This window comes from Mauremys mutica, chromosome 16 (genome assembly GCF_020497125.1).
Source record: "Mauremys mutica isolate MM-2020 ecotype Southern chromosome 16, ASM2049712v1, whole genome shotgun sequence".
NCBI lineage: Eukaryota > Metazoa > Chordata > Testudines > Geoemydidae > Mauremys > Mauremys mutica.
In genome coordinates this window covers 15,873,682-15,890,805 of record NC_059087.1, presented here as the reverse complement: position 1 = coordinate 15,890,805, position 17,124 = coordinate 15,873,682, and the positions used below count along the sequence as shown (strand labels likewise).

At 42.8% G+C, this 17,124-nt stretch overlaps 1 protein-coding gene across 3 annotated transcripts in view; it reads left to right on the top strand.

Moving 5' to 3' along the window:
* LOC123351175 overlaps positions 1-17,124 on the top strand; it is a 46,935-nt gene that overhangs the window by 21,524 nt on the left and 8,287 nt on the right. For all 3 annotated transcript variants that reach the window (XM_044990396.1, XM_044990397.1, XM_044990398.1), the window contains 3 exons: positions 2,203-3,203; positions 15,717-15,768; positions 15,866-15,968. In XM_044990396.1, coding sequence (XP_044846331.1) covers positions 2,203-3,203; positions 15,717-15,768; positions 15,866-15,968 — 1,156 coding nt within the window. The remainder of the gene's footprint in view (positions 1-2,202; positions 3,204-15,716; positions 15,769-15,865; positions 15,969-17,124) is intronic.

Genomic DNA, 17,124 nt, shown 5'->3' with positions numbered 1-17,124 from the left:
ACTGTTATAGCATAAGTAATAGTGTGCAGGGCTCCCCCTGCCACCTTTTTGGGGTCAGAAGACACCTGTGAACCAGGCCATCTGGTAGTGGTGGTTCTGGTGATGACCAAGTTGTTCAGCAGAACCTGGACGGAGACCATTAGCTCATTTCACATAGACACACAGCAATTTCCAGTCACTGTGAGCTTGAGTAGACTTAGGCCAGTGCTCTTACCGCCCATCACATCACATCCCAGGTAAATACTATTTGCCTCTAGCAATTTTCATACAAGTTTCATATACATTTAAATAAAAGATAAATTCATGTCAGGGCTCTACTAAAGAATGTCCAACTCAGGTGACACTTGTAGAATACTCTAGTGATTGGGATGTAAGAAGAATGATTTTTTTTTCCAAATCAACACATGACTTTTCCCATGTAAACAACTTTACAGTAATAAAAGTTTGAACAAAAGACCAGGCCTGAAGAGGTAAATCTGCATGAATGTGACTTCCTTCTAATGTAGAACATAGAAGCCCTCTTCCATTCCCCAGCCAAGGAAACCATACTATACACTCTGTTGCCTTGTCTTCACTAGGTAAAAAGGTGTGTTCTTAACTTGAATTAGCTAATTTGAGTTAAACTCATAGTGAAGACAAGGCAGTTTGTAGCTCTCAAACAGGTTATCAGGTAAAATTAGAGCAGTGGTGGAAAACCTGCGGCCCATCAGGGTAATCTGAGTCTGGGCCGCAACACATTTTGATATGCTGGCTTCCATTTCCCACAGCTCCCATTGGCTGGGAACAATGAACCATGGCCACTGTGATCTGTGGGGAGCAGTGCCTGCAGATGGTCAACATCAGCAAAATGTCTCACGGCTGGCAATCAGATTACCCTGATGGGCCACAGGTTACCCACCACTGAATTAGAGACTATCAGAGCATAGGCTTTAACTCTACTCGGCTTTCCCGTAGTTTCTAACTCTACCTGATAATCTGCATGTGAACTGCCCTGTCCTCAGTAGGATTTTACCTCGTTAGCTAACTTAGGTTAAGAATGCACCTCTCAAGTGAAGACAAGGCCTGCATGTGTATGCAGGAATTGTAGTTTCTTTACCACTTGAGTATGAAACACAGTGTTTGACAGTGAATTAGTCTCCTGATAACATGGAGATGTGAAGAATTTAATTTCCATAGATAAACTAATTACCGGTACTTGAGACTTCATGCTTTAACCTAACTCATGCCCCCAAAACACCAAAATGGCCTGTTGCTTATTTCATTAGACCTAGGATAACAACAGTTTTTGACCGATATTTAAATCTGGCCATGGAGTATTTTAATTCCAGCATAAAATAGTCTCTCTCTCTTGTCCCCACCTGCCACTCCTACTCCCCTCTGCCAAAAAAATGGAAAGCATCTGCAGAAAATCACTTATTCATGTCCTGGAAATCTGCAAAGGAGAGCAAATCTGACCACTGTTTGAGGACATTTAATAATTCTTTGAATTTCAAACGAATTCTTTTTTTAATTTTAATGAACCAAGGGAGGGAGAAAGAGAATAAAAATCTGGACTGTTTTGACCTCATGGCTATATACAGACTTGTCTGTTGTTCTGCCAAGCTTCTTTTGTGTTTTAACAGATAACAGACCAAGATGACTAATCATTTTAAATAAAAAAAATTCCCTTTTCTCCAACTAACACTGGTAAACACATGGCTCCTAGACAGGGGCTGGTGATCTAATTATTTATGGACTTTCTTCCTTTAAAGAATATTGCCCAAGGCAGAGGTGAGCTTTACTTTCCCATGTCTATGGAGGAATCTTGCATGAAAGTTCTGTGAGAGAGAAGTCTCTTCACCTTCTCTCAATCACAAGCACTGTTGCTATGAAAGCTTTTGCCATCTGAGACTTGTGTCACGTAATGAAAGGGAGACTGGGCTTGCAACATACACGTCCAAAAAGTGATCATCTGTTTTAAATATTAATGCTCCAAATGGTGAATGTAGAAGACTGGCTTTTTAAAAGCTTTATGAATTTTCATTTCCTAAGGGATGTTCTATGTCAACCAACTGAAGATGGATAATTTTAAGATAGTAGATGTAAAAGGCCTAGACCGCTGAATACGCTCTCTTTAGTTTATAGCACTAATATACATCCATTATAAAAAAGGTGATTTTTAATTTTAATTTGCTTTTTATTTGTCTGTCTGTTTCCCTCCAGGTATATTATTCCTGTGGTGCAGATTTGGAATCCATGGAAAGAGGTCTTATTTTATCACCAGGCTTTCCAAATAACTACTATCCAGGGACACACTGTGTTTGGCAGTTTTTCATTCCTGTTAGAACCCATCTTATCCTGGAAATTCTTGACTTTGATGTATTTGAAAGCTCAAATGAAACTCCAGACCCTTGGGATGGCTTTTTTTCTTCTTCTAAAAGAAAAAATAAGGAGATGTTTCCTACTGAAGAAAACTCTGACCTTCCCATCACTCTTGCTACTACAAAATCCTCTGTTCTGGCTGGGATGTCAAAGGCGACCCAGAAACATAGCAGCCCAGGAGCTCAGTCAAAGGGTCTTGCTGGCCGCTACGATGGATTCCCAGTAACTACCTCCAAAAAAGAAGAATACAAACAAACATCGGAAGAAAAACAATTCAGACAGATGGAAGAACCCAAAGAAATAGTTAAGGCTCAGCCAGATGGACTGCCATTCACTGTGGCTGGCAATACCACTACACAGCAGCAAAATATCAGTGGCCTAGAGATGAACAGAGATTTGAAAGGGAAAGTCCTGCTTGCTCACCTCACTGCTAGAAGGAGAGATGAGGTCATGGGAGAGAGTCAGACTCTCTCCACAACAGCCTTACCAAGAGAAAGCTCCACCACTCAGCAGTCTTCAGCGGATGTGTGTCCCCATGATGTCTTGTATGTTTCTGACCTCATCACATTTTCCTCTCGCTTCTGTGGGACAAACTTGCCTTTAAACAAGACCATGGTCTTCAGTTCATCTCTGGAGATGGTGGAGGTTATTATGGAGCTGATCACGACCACGGATCGTGGGAGGGGCTTTGCGATGCTCTTTGAATACAAGAACATCACAGAACCTAATGTCATGGATGTGGTGAGGCAGGATGGAAAGGAAAACACAATGATGCTGGCAATAATAACTGGAATTGTCTTCTTTGCACTTGTTCTTCTGTCTACCCTCTGCATAACTTGCAGGTAAGATATTTGTAATGATCTAAGCTCCTGAAACTAAACCTGCCATGAAATCTGGGATATAACTGATGACATAGTGAAAAGGACAGTGAGGGTTTTTTTCCTACTTTATTTAATTCAGAATCAAACCTGATTAGATAAATTGTCCACCAGAATAAAATCTGGCTAAATTCCACTCTAATGTATTTGTTAATACTATGTATAATTTACTATTATTATTTGGTAGTATGGTATGTCTCAAAAAAATGATGGTCTTGGCTTTGGATTCTTTTGGCAGCTGTCTTGCAGTGTCCGTTTTGATATGTTTTAATGGGGTCACCAGGGGGGACATTAGACTTGCTGGGGCAGACGCTGAAGCCAGAGCCCCCCTGTCCAGAGCTGAAGCCGAAGCCCAAGGGCTTTAGCCCTGGGTGGCAGGGCTCAGGTGACAGGCCCCCCCTGCTGGGGGCTGAAGCCCTTGGGCTTTGGCTTTGTCCCCCTGGCCAAGGTGGTGGGGCTTGGGCTTTGGTGGAGCTTGGATGGGCTCTGGCTTCGGTCTCCCCTCCTGGGATTGTGTAGTAATTTTTGTTGTCAGAAGTGGGTTGCGGAGCAATGACATTTGAGAACCCCTGCTTTATATGTGTCCTTCAAACCTTTTACCCATCCCGCCTCCATCAAGCGGCGAGACACTAGTGTTGCCCTATAACAAGCAGCATATTCTTCCTGGACTGGGTCTAATGTTGTTCCATGCCCTGCAGGATAATGTTTCTTCTTTTGCTGCATATTGAAGTTGAAAAATCAAGTCCTATTTCTGCTTTTCCACAAAATATCTTCGTTCAAAACCTTTTTTTCTTAAATTGAAAATGAAACAATATTTCTACATGATTCCTCCCCACCCCCCACCCCCATCAAACTTAGTTGAAACCTAGCTGTTTTTGCCAGACATTTTGATTATGACAGAAAAACTTTCAACAAACTGTACTGCATGTACAGATCCTCTGCAGCAACAGAATCCAGTTTTCCAGGGCAGCATTCAACTGTCTTAACCAAGAGACAGTCTTTCTTCCCCTTCCCTTGCAATCCCCTCACTGATTCATGAGAATACATCTTCCAACGTCTGCAACAAATGAAGCAGGGGTGCTACAGACAACAGCCTCCTTTACTGAACACCCCTGAATCATCACCAGAGCAAGTCCATCCTGAGCACTGACTGATGCAGCAATCTATGTCAAAAACAGTTATGTACTCATGTAATTAAAAATTGTATCATCATCAGGCATATGACCAAGGGGGCAAAATTACAGTTATACAGGCTTCGTTAATTCTGGCATTTCCTAACTTTTGAGTGCTTTACTTCACAACATTTTAATGTTCTTTTAACCTTTTGTGTGTGTGTAATGTCTCCTTGAGGTTGCAAAATTTTCAAAGAGCTCTTGGTAATATTCGAGAATATTTTGATAAGACTTATTTTTCTTGTGGTCCTGTTGGAAGGTAAATCCCTGGATATGCTGAATAGATACAAAGTATATTCTATAACCACACTAAATTTAAAGGGATATAAACAAGGTGGTTAGATTTAAACATCATTTTCTCTGCTACACATGGAAGTTCCTGACTTCAGAATCCAGCTGTTATTTTGTATTGCTTAGCAAACTAAACCTTGCAAAACTTTAAGAGTTAGACACATGTGTTTATATCTAACCATTGTCCTTCTTGACGGACCCTGATAAATACATAATTTAGACTACAAAGTTTTGCCTTCTCTAAAATGGTTCAAATCTGATGGAAAATATCTACTAGATTCTAAATATTTTTTATTTTTAAGCTCTTGCCAATTTTTTTTTTAAAATGCTTCCTCTGCTATAGTAACAGTTATGGCCTAATACTGCTCATATTGGGCCAGCGTCTAATACTCTCTCTTGGGGTACGTCCATACTACCCGCCCAGATCGGCGGGTAGCAATCGACTTCTCGGAGTTTGATATATCGCGTCTCATCTAGACGCGATATATCGAACTCCGAACGCGCTCCCGTCGACTCCGGAACTCCACCACCACGAACGGCGGTGGCGGAGTCGACGGGGGAGCCGCGGACGTTGATCCCGCGCCGTGAGGATGGGTAAGTAGTTCGAACTAAGGTAGTTCGACTTCAGCTACGCTATTTGCGTAGCTGAAGTTGCATACCTTAGTTCAACACCCCCCCCCCCCCCAGTGTAGACCAGGCCTTGTTGAGTACCCTGTTACTTCTCAAATACTCCCAGTAATTTCAGTGGAACTTCTCATGGCACAAAGTAATACTCAACACAAATGGGGATGTTGCAAGCCATCAATTTGGCTTCCAGCCCACTTAAAAACACCAAGCCCATTTTGAAAGGCAACTTTACTTTTAAAGGTTCAGTTGCTACGGATATTGTTTTGCTGATGAGAGGCAGGATTTGTTTTAATTGGCCTTTTTCAACCAGGATGTTTTTAAAATGGGGAACTAGTTGGGTGTTAACACATGGACTAGAATTGCAGGAAATGATTGACTCCTGGATCTTTGCATTGGTGTGGTTTCAGGGAAAATTACCTGCTTTACGTTGGACTGCATGTTTGTATTGTGTTTTTGTTTTTAAAGGCCATTTCCTATCCCGCTTGCTTATATTCACGTGCAAGCCACCCTGTCTTTCCAGGGATAGGTTATTTTGGGCATATGTTGATTTCTTGCCAAACTTGTATGCATGAGTGAAATGTGATGCTTGTGAAAGTGAAGGCCTCACCGTGCTGAGTAAGCCAGTTTATATAGTACTGGCAGATGCTACGTTAGGTTTTTTTCTTGCTGTTCTGTCTATGCACCTCCAAGCTATTAGTCTGGGACCTCTTCTGATTAGAGCTTGCCAATGCTACTCAACTGTTTTGGCTTATGCAGACTAGGAGTAAAATTATGTGATATCCATTAAGCACATCAAACATTTGCCTCTGAATGAGACCATCAAGCTCACTTCTAATTTTGTGTGGCCTAAGTAAGGATTTGAATTCAGAGATGCATTAGCCCCCTCTTGTCCTCCTTGCAGGAAACGTTAATTAGTCAAATCTATAAGAGAGGAGCTGACTCCAGATCGAGGATGGGAGAATAAGGAAGGCGAATGCCCGCACTGTAAAGTTTAGAGAAAGGTCAGATCTGGATCCATTACAAAGGAGGCTTTGAAATTCGGAGTCTACCTGGGCCCATTACAGGGAGAAGAGCCTGCTTTGAAGTACAGATATGGGTTATAGGGATGTGATCTGGGATTTCAGTTCAGGCTTATCTAGGGTAACCATATAACAAGTGTGAAAAATCGGGACGGAGGTGGGGGATAATAGAAGCCTATATAAGAAAAAGCCCCAAATATTGGGACTGTCCCTATAAAATCAGGACATTTGGTCACCCTAGGCGGCGGCCTATCTTCTATAATGAAGCTGGCCACAGCATTACATCAGGGGTGCTGGAACAATCTATATAGTGGGGGTACTATACCCAACGGTCAACCCTGTATATGATGGAGACCACTACAAGCCAGAACCCCTAGTTCCAGCATCTATATATTACGTAGAGCATAAGAAGTTCAAAATTAAGGACAAAGGGGACACTTGCTGAAATGACAACAATGTCCAGTGGAGCCCATGACGACAGGTCCTGTCCCCTAAGAACATCCTGTCAGTCAGAGAATACTCTAGGAGGAGTGAAGATACTCTAATGAGGCAGTACATTCAGCAACGGGTCCAGTTTTCTGAGGAATAACACTTGCTATGACTGGAATGTGCTGTTGCAGAGGAAACCTCAACAGAAGATGCTAATAATAACCTTCAGACTGTTTGCTAAACTTGTCCTCCACCTCCCTTTCTCTCCACTCCACCTGCTCCTCTGGTATCTGAGCAAGTTGAAGCTTAGCTGTGCTATGCTTCCCTCCCCACCCCCTCCTTTTTTTTTTAAGCTGCCACTGTTGCTCAGCTAGAAGTAGCAAGCTCTGCCTCGCCAGTGGTAGAAATGGCATAGGACAGGCTTGGCACCCAGCACCACCTAATAAATGGAGTCATCAGCAATGCCTGCCCAGGTTTATTCCATTGAACCAAAGTGAAGCTATCTGGGGAGACTCCAAGTTTCTGCCACACTGTTGCTTTTGTTTAGTGTTTGGGGAGGGAATGAAAGCATCAGTTGTTAGATGGCCAATAATTCTAATTACTTTTGGCCATGAGGCCTGGCTTGAGTAACAGGGGTTTTTATTTTCTTTCCCAAGCCCCCAAGAACAAGAGACACGTTCACCTTACTTAATTTTAATCATGCCCAGTGCAACCAGACTTTTGCTCGATGGTTGCAGTTCATGGGGAAGAGACATTTTACATCTAAGCACACTGCCAAAGAACTGATTCTTATTACAACCCCTCAGTTTACAAGCATTTCACATGAAGGGAAGCCTCTTATTTCCAAACACCCCCCTCCCATATAAATTAATTTAAAAGTTAATACCCTCCTGTATTTCCACTTAGTGGGCAGAAATGATGTAGTAATGTTTCATCCAACACAAGACCCAGGATATCCTGGGCAGGATATAGAGCAGGACTGACCAACGGGTTGCCAGGTGGGCAGTTCTTACTGCTGTAATACATTTCTGGGGAATCTGATTGACCTCTGAGAGTGTGCTAAAACCAGAATGGTTATCTGCTAATTGCTGCAGCTCTGTACTGAGTACTGTACAGAATCCAAGAAGCCCCTCGCTCCTTGCCTGTATGCCTCAATGCCCTCCATCTTTGTTTAGCCCATAGCTCTGCACATTAGTTCTTTCCATTTAAATGGAGCTATTGCTACTTCAGCAAAGTCTTGCTGTGCTGGAAAAAAGTTGCCTTTGTCAAAAGCTTCTACAGAAAATTTCAATTTTTCAGGGAAAAAAACCCCACCCCCAATTGTTCAGCTAAAAACTTCGATTCACAAATGTCATTGTGGTGCCTCACATGAGCTGAAGTCTGGGGCATGAGGCACTCATTCTCCTCTGTGGATAGAGCTGCCTGGCCAGACTAAATCTCCCATGATACACCATGGTCTCCCTGTATGCTGAGCTGCTGCAGTGCATCATGGGAGTCGTAATTTCACTGGATACCCAGGCCCAAAAAGAAGAATGGGGGTTTAAGGATCTGTAGCAGCATTTCTGAATTGAAAAAATTCCATTTTCTTCTGGAAGTTTTTGACTTTTGGTCAAAAGATGACTCTTTCAGGTGTTCATTTTATTTTATTCTCCACTTAAAAAAAAAAAAAGTTTGCACAGAAACACTTCAGCCAGCTCTAGTTAGTATTTTGCCCATGATACATAAGTACTTTAAGTCTTGGGAAGCACAGTGGCACTTATCAGAGGGGTAGCCGTGTTAGTCTGGTTCTGTAGAAGTAGCAAAGAATCCTGTGGCACCTTATAGACTAACAGACGTTTTGCAGCATGAGCTTTCGTGGGTGAATACCCACTTCTTCGGATGCAAGCACTCATTTTCTTAGTTACCTGCTAGATACCCAGCTCCCAGCCTTGTACCTCAGGAATATACCAATTTATTAATTGGTTCACCACTTCAGCAATGGAAAGTGGATATGCACTGGCCTTTGTACCCTGAGCAGATTTGTCCCACACTTCATACAAACTCACGGGTAAAAATAAACAATTAAACATATTTATTGACTATAAAAGGTAGATTAAGTGATATTCAAAAAGTCAGAGTTAGTTACCAAAAGAAAAGAAAATATAACTACCCCATCTAAACTCTCAACCCTATTAGACTGAGCAACATCTAGATTAAGCAGTTTCTCACCCCAGTGGATATTGCAGTTCATAATACACAAATTTGAAACCTGGGCCTGTCTCCTTTGTTGGAATCTTGTCGTCTTCTCAGGATCTTTGTTGCTTGCATCATAGGTGGGGGGCAGGAGAAAGGGCCCAGTATGTGTCCACTGTCTGTTTTATACCCTTAGTCCATGTGCTTGGAAAACAAGTCCAGGCATGTCTGAGGGCATTGCTGAGTTTCCAGGCAAGGTTGAACAATTCCCCTGGTGTGGCCTCATGCGGGTGAGTCATTGCATTGTAGTTCCCTTGCTGGACAATAGTTGTTGATGGGTTGACTGACACCCCGCCCAGTTGTTGGTTACTTCTTTGCTGTTGCCTATGGGAAGTTAATGTCTGGCTGATGCCTCAATTTACAACATGTTTTAGTGACAACCATACCACATAATTCTCATAACTTTATATACACACGCATATATACACACACACACCACTACATATATGGATAGAGAAATGACTTGCAGCAGATCATAACTTTTCCCCTGATACCTTACAAACAAGCTTTATATGTAAGATCATTATTAGATAAAAAGTGAGGAATATGGGGGTTTCAGGACACTCCCCCCAAGGTATAGAATGTGACACCAGCCAACTGACTGAGATTTTTGTATTCAGTATGCCTTTTATTCAACATTATGCAAGAGAATACTAATAAACTGTGAGTTGTTCTAAACTTACTTATATGCATTTGCATCCCACTGAATATTATTATATATATATATAAATTTTAAGAGGCCATAACTCAAGAGACCCATATAGGTGACTTTCTTTGGATCTTGGAGGGTTTCGGGGGGGGGGGGGGGGGGAATGGTTGTTTTAAAATCATGGTGGATGTTCAAAAACACTCCAAGTAATGTAATCCTGATAATGCTAACAAGATATGGGTTGTTCATGGTTGTAGAAGGGTGGACTCACTGCTAAAGCATCTCCTTATGGCTGGGTTTGGCGCAGCATCTCTCTCCAGTTGAGTGACTCTTGCCAGTAGTTGCAGTGGTCTGAGTCTTCTTATGACTTGGCCCTCCACCCAAGTAACATTTAGTCCTACCCCATCCAGGGTAAATAAACAGTCCAATAAACTAAATTCTCCACCCCTATCTGAGCTCAGCTGGGTCATCACCGCTTCCCCAGGTTCTGTAAGGTTGTCTGCCACTCTAATGCAGACCAACACTGCTCAGGGCTTTTTCCCTGATGGCCTGGCTCCAAATTCTACAGTCTGTCTCCGTTTCTGCATCACCTTTCTCAGTGGTCAGTAGGGAAACCCATGCTTTCCTTTTACTCTGAGTTCTAGTCCAGGAACCCTGTGATCAGCAGGTAAAATCTGCTCTCTTAGACTTCACGGTCTCCCTGGACTTCTTCCTACCTTGGCCTTCCTTCAGACCCTTTCCCTCATCTCTTCCCTGGGTTTACAGTACATCTGCTTCTCTCTAGTTGCTTCCTTTGCTCTCCAGCAGTTAGAAGGCAACTGCAGAGTTCTCACTCTATCTCCCTAGAGCCCTATGTGCTCAGGCTTCTTTCTTTATACAAATCACCCATCTCCTTACCCAGCTAGTACTCATCTTTAATTGGGCCTCGCCCACCCCACCCTCCAGGAATGACCTGGTTGGTTGATTGGCCTGTCAGTCCCACATTATCCCTTTCATCACATGGTGTGGAGTAAACACCCACCGCACTGGCCCGTGTTCATGGTTATAGAAGGGTGTCCCAGGTTTTGATTTTTGAAGGTGAATGTTGCTTCACACTCTCCCTTCATCCCAGTTTCCAGCCTGTCTAGAGAGAGAGATTCTAATCAATACCCAGTGAAGACAAGTTCATTCTTCTGGGAGGCTTTAATGCCAGAGTTGGAAAAGAGGGCTTGGAGCAGTGTAGTAAAGACCAATGGAGTCAGAAAAATGAAAAATGGTCTCCTCCTATGCTGCAAGTGTGCTACTTATGAGCTCGTTGTCACCAACCCAACATAAGAACATAAGAAAGGCCGTACCGGGTCAGACCAAAGGTCCATCTAGCCCAGTATCTGTCTACCGACAGTGGCCAGTGCCAGGTGCCCCTGAGGGAGTGAACCTAACAGGCAATGATCAAGTGATCTCTCTCCTGCCATCCATCTCCATCCTCTGACGAACAGAGGCTAGGGACACCATTCTTACCCATCCTGGCTAATAGCCATTTATGGACTTAGCCACCATGAATTTATCCAGTCCCCTTTTAAACATTGTTATAGTCCTAGCCTTCACAACCTCCTCAGGTAAGGAGTTCCACAAGTTGACTGTGCGCTGCGTGAAGAAGAACTTCCTTTTATTTGTTTTAAACCTGCTGCCTATTAATTTCATTTGGTGACCCCTAGTTCTTGTATTATGGGAATAAGTAAATAACTTTTCCTTATCCACTTTCTCAACATCACTCATGATTTTATATACCTCTATCATGTCCCCCCTTAGTCTTCTCTTTTCCAAACTGAAGAGTCCTAGCCTCTTTAATCTTTCCTCATATGGGACCCTCTCTAAACCCCTAATCATTTTAGTTGCTCTTTTCTGAACCTTTTCTAGTGCTAGAATATCTTTTTTGAGGTGAGGAGACCACATCTGTACACAGTATTCGAGATGTGGGCGAACCATGGATTTATATAAGGGCAATAATATATTCTCAGTCTTATTCTCTATCCCCTTTTTAATGATTCCTAACATCCTGTTTGCTTTTTTGACCGCCTCTGCACACTGCGTGGACATCTTCAGAGAACTATCCACGATGACTCCAAGATCTTTTTCCTGACTCGTAGCTAAATTAGCCCCCATCATGTTGTATGTATAGTTGGGGTTATTTTTTCCAATGTGCATTACTTTACATTTATCCACATTAAATTTCATTTGCCATTTTGTTGCCCAATCACTTAGTTTTGTGAGATCTTTTTGAAGTTCTTCACAATCTGCTTTGGTCTTAACTATCTTGAGCAGTTTAGTATCATCTGCAAACTTTGCCACCTCACTGTTTACCCCCTTTCTCCAGATCATTTATGAATAAATTGAATAGGATTGGTCCTAGGACTGACCCTTGGGGAACACCACTAGTTACCCCTCTCCATTCGGAGAATTTACCATTAATTCCTACCCTTTGTTCCCTGTCCTTTAACCAGTTCTCAATCCATGAAAGGACCTTTCCTTTTATCCCATGACAGCTTAATTTACGTAAGAGCCTTTGGTGAGGGACCTTGTCAAAGGCTTTCTGGAAATCTAAGTACACTATGTCCACCGGATCCCCCTTGTCCACATGTTTGTTGACCCCTTCAAAGAACTCTAATAGATTAGTAAGACACAATTTCCCTTTACAGAAACCATGTTGACTATTGCTCAAGAGTTTATGTTTTTCTATGTGTCTGACAATTTTATTCTTAACTATTGTTTCAACTAATTTGCCCGGTACCTATGTTAGACTTACCGGTCTGTAATTGCCGGGATCACCCCTAGAGCCCTTTTTAAATATTGGCGTTACATTAGCTAACTTCCAGTCATTGGGTACCGAAGCCGATTTAAAGGACAGGTTACAAACCTTAGTTAATAGTTCAGGCAAGCTAGCAAATACAAAACTTCTTTGGTGCATGCAAGATGAAAGCACTGGCACCTGACTGACTATGTTACTATACAGCAAACAGACATTAAGATCACCAGAGCAATGCAAGGGGCAAACTGTTGGACTGACCACAGGATGATTAGAGCCATTTTTAATTTACATGCTGTTGCCCCTCAGTGAAAAAATGCTGAACAGATTAAACCAAAATTGAACATAGCAAAGCCATTTCTCCAAGAAAAGCTGAAGGAAAACTTAGAGGAAAAAATGGATAGCATTGCATCATCACCCAAGATTGCACTTGACATATGGAATATATTCAAATTAGCCATTCTTCAAGCCCCAGAAGAAACTCTAGGTAAAAATGAAAGTTGGCCCTAAGATTGGTTTGATGAAAATGACAATGAAATCAAAAAGATCCTTAAGGAAAAGAATGCTGGGTTTGTGTCTTGGCAAAATAACAAAGAATCAACATCAAAGGAAAATAAACTCAACTATTTGCAAGAGATGGCTCAAGGACGTCTTTGTGTTCTACACGATAAATGATTGGAAAAGAAAGCAGAAGAAATACTGTGTTATGCTGATACTAACAACACAAAAATGTTTTGATTCCCTGAAGGAATCAAATTTGAATCATCAAAACCAGGAACAGCTCCACTAACAAGTTCAAATGGATCTACCTTAATCAAAGACAAAAGAGGTTTCTCTGAGAGATGGGTGTAGCACTTTAGTGAGCTACTCAACTGTTAGGGGGCTTATTCCTTTACCCTCTCACTTCCCTGGTCCTTCTCGCATGAACAGAGAGAAACAATGCGGCATTATGTTGGGGAAACACCACAAACGGGATTCATAACACAAACCATGAGCAAAAGACCCACCCCTAAGTAAGTTTGGCAGTATCCTTTTCCTGTCAGGGTCTTAAGTCCAACCACCCAAAAGATCACCCCAGAGTCCCAAAAGTCCAACACCCCAAAGTCTCTTGAGTCCAGCAACCCAAAAATCACCCAAAAGTCCAACAACCCAAAAGTCTCTGTCCCTGGTCGGTGCAGCCCCAGAGTTCAAAAGTTTATCTGCAGAGTTTTACCCCCCAAAGCTGGGTGGAAATGGGGGAGGGGAGAAAGGGGCATGCGGGGTGTTAAGGGGCACCTTACGTGGTCCGAGGCCAACTGCCCTGCCTCTCCGTGGGGTTCTGCTGCAGCCTTCACCACAAGCTGCTCCACTCCACCAGCCATCCTGTGAGCCACTCCAGCCATCCCATGAACTGCTCCGCTCTGCCCGCTTCACTCCACTCGCCATCCCGTGGGCCGCTCCAACCATCCCGCAAACTGCTCCGCTCCACTGGCTGCTCCAACCATCCCACAAACTGCGCTGCTCTGCCAGCCACTTAGCAATATATCTTCAGGCTCCCCCACTAGTTAACACAGCACTCAGTAATCTCAGCTTTTAGTAATTTTAGCTTTTTAGTGATTTTAGCTTGTAATAGGGGAGCCCCAGTGCTGGTGCACCATTGGCCCAAAGTGAATTCAGCACAGCAGCCTGTAACTAGACTCTTAGCAGAATCAAAATTAGCTCTGCTATTCAACAGTTGTTGTTGTTGTTTCAGGCCCTTAAAAGGGGCCCATACCATCAGGTACAAATACTTGTCCCTAAACTGTCTTAATTCACTGAGTTTTGGCACCCATGTCCCTTGTCTAGTGAGTGCTACTTAGTTGATGGTGAGTCCCTCTGTCATAAAACAGTTCCACTGGCCTTGATTCACATAATCAGGGTAACAACACTTTATTCTTCCTGCCCCAATAACAGAGAAACTGGGGATCCCACAGCAGCCAAAGTGACCATTTGGGCAGCTGTGGGCTCATGCTAGGCGGGGTGGGTGTGCCTATGCAAACAAGACCAGCCCCTGAAGTTCTTTTCCACAACTCACCACAATTCACCACCAGATGTCAGGGTAGAGCTCATCCTGACTCAGCTTACACTAACATATTGTAACATGATTTAACCAATTATATCCCACCACTTAAATTGGTTTACACCCAACAAAATTAATTATACAGCGGACAGAAACAATCACAGAACCGGACAGAGATTATACAGACAAACAATAGGGAAGTGGAGACTACAGTGATAGAACAATACAGAAATTAGGATTTCACATCCCAGCTATTAATAAGTGAGTTCTTGCCAGACAGGATGCTATCAAACTAAGTTTCCTTTTACATCTTCTAGGCTCTTCCCTTTCTCTGAAGGTGATAGGAATATCAGGACAGGATTGTAATCCTAACAGTCCAATAGCACCTTATTTCCATGTGACTAGTTTGGAATGTAAGAATATGGCCATACACTTCCCAGTTTATGGCTGGCCTCTGCTACTTAGCCTAAGGCCTTAGCCTAAGAACAGGGCTCAGACTGTCACAGTAAGAGAAAGCCCTTACACAGCTTAGTGATAAGAATACACCTAAATTCTTAAAGTATAGGCCTTTGCAGACAGGCTTGAATATCTATATCCTAACATCAACCATCCCGCTACTATCAAGCTACAGGTGCTAAAGGAACTGACCCAGCACTCCATAGATGAAGAAATTGCACAGCCACCTACCATTGAGGAAGTGCAATAAGCTATCAAACAAATGAAGTCAGGTAAATCCCTGGCAAAGAGAATATACCAGCTGAAATCTTTAAACTTGCAGGCCCCCAAACTTCTTGGCTCACTAAGAATATCCCAGAATGCTTTGTTCTATATAATAAAATGTCTGGCATGGTGAAGCCAATGAACTGTATCACAGCTTGAGACCCAGGGGGGACTACATATTTTGTAGTGTGCTCTACTTACAGAAATCAAAGTTCTACCCTTCTAAGGAGAATAAGTGTTGAGACTTGGGATATCTGGCATAAACTCCTGGTTCTGCTGCAGACACGTTGCAGATTCTCTAAGAAAGTAATTTAATCTCTTCTGCGTTAGCTGACTCCCTGATAAGATGGGGGGTAACAATTGCTCCCTAGCACACAGGCATTGATACAAAGAAAGCTGTAAAGTGTCATGGATAGAAGTGCTAGTGCATAGTTGTTCTCTTGTGTTTTATGAACATGGACGAGGACTTTCCTCCTATGGAAAACTAATCCATGGGCTTGTTGCTGTCTTTTCCTCAGGCAGAAAATGTGCCCCAAAAGGAACCCTTCCAATGCACACAGTGACCAGGAGGTTAGTGCTAATGTTTTTGGTGATTTTGTTTCTCTTGCATATTGGCTGTTACGATGTTTCTCTGTAGATGTTTACTGGGGCGTGTTCTGAGTTGTAGAATGGGATCCAGAACTCCGCCATAGATATCAATGAGCTCCAACTTGTGGTGCCAACTCGAGAGAATGAAAACAACAATCACACTGTCAGCCGGGACCAAGCTGGTAAGCTGGAGAGTATATTGTTTCAACCCATAGCTTCTTGCCCATTAAGTCAAGTCAGTCTCTCTCCCTGAATCTTCCTCTTCAGCTGTGTGTGTGTTGACGCAGTGCAAGCTGTCACATATTAAAAGTGTTTGATGTGGAATTACCTCTTTTTGCCCTTCCTCTTGCTGGTAGAGTAATTCCCTGGCAAGGAATACTCATAAGTGTCATTTCTGAACTCTGCCAACAGAAACTGTCATATCCAGTGGCACAGTGCATATACGTGGTTAGCAGGGCAAATGTGGTTTTGATTCATTCTGTCATATTGCTGGCTTAAAAACACCTGTAAAATCTTCAAGAATTGTGTTTTTTCTCCCTACCATTCTCCCCTTTGTGTCACCTGGCAAGCATGGCTGTCTAAGCACCGGGTTTGGAACACTCAGATTCCCTGAAGCAGTCACAGGTCCAAAGTTTTTTCATATTAACGTTGTGGATAAAATTGCTCTGATCCAGAGTGAGCCATCTACAGAACCCCAGTGAGTGACAGTAGTAAGTGCTGGGATGCTTTGACTACAACTCATAGGTCCTGGCTGGTAAAAGCCAATACAGACGTACTGGGTCTAATGTTGGTGGAGATTGTCCATCAGTGTTTCCCTCCAGAGAGACAAAGTGGCTGAGGTAATACTGTTTATGGGACCAACTTCTGTTGGTGAGAGAGACAAGCTTTCGAGCTTACACACAGCTCTTCTTTAGGTCTGGGAAACATACTTCAAGTGTCACAGCTAAATACAAAGTGGGATAGATTGTTTAGCATAAGTAGTTAACACATATTTCAAGGGACCATTCAACGTGAAATAGCCCAGTAATGGTCCCTTGAAATATATGTTAACCATTTGTGCTGAGTTGAGTTTGTCAGGCCTGTTAGGAGCTGCTGTTACAGACCAGTGAACCCTTTGCCAGCTGGCACCAAGCCACCTGTGTGTCACAGAAGTTCTTGTGAGATCCCAGCTCAAAATCCCAACTCTGTGCTGACAATCTTGCTAATAGTTTCCAATTTCCCTTTGTTGGGAAAGGTCACTGAGATGATTGTGGAAAGACAGCTCTGGCAGTCTGAGTCCCCAAAGCTCTTTGACCCTGATCAGTGAGGTATAACATGAACACAACTTTGGGGGATCTT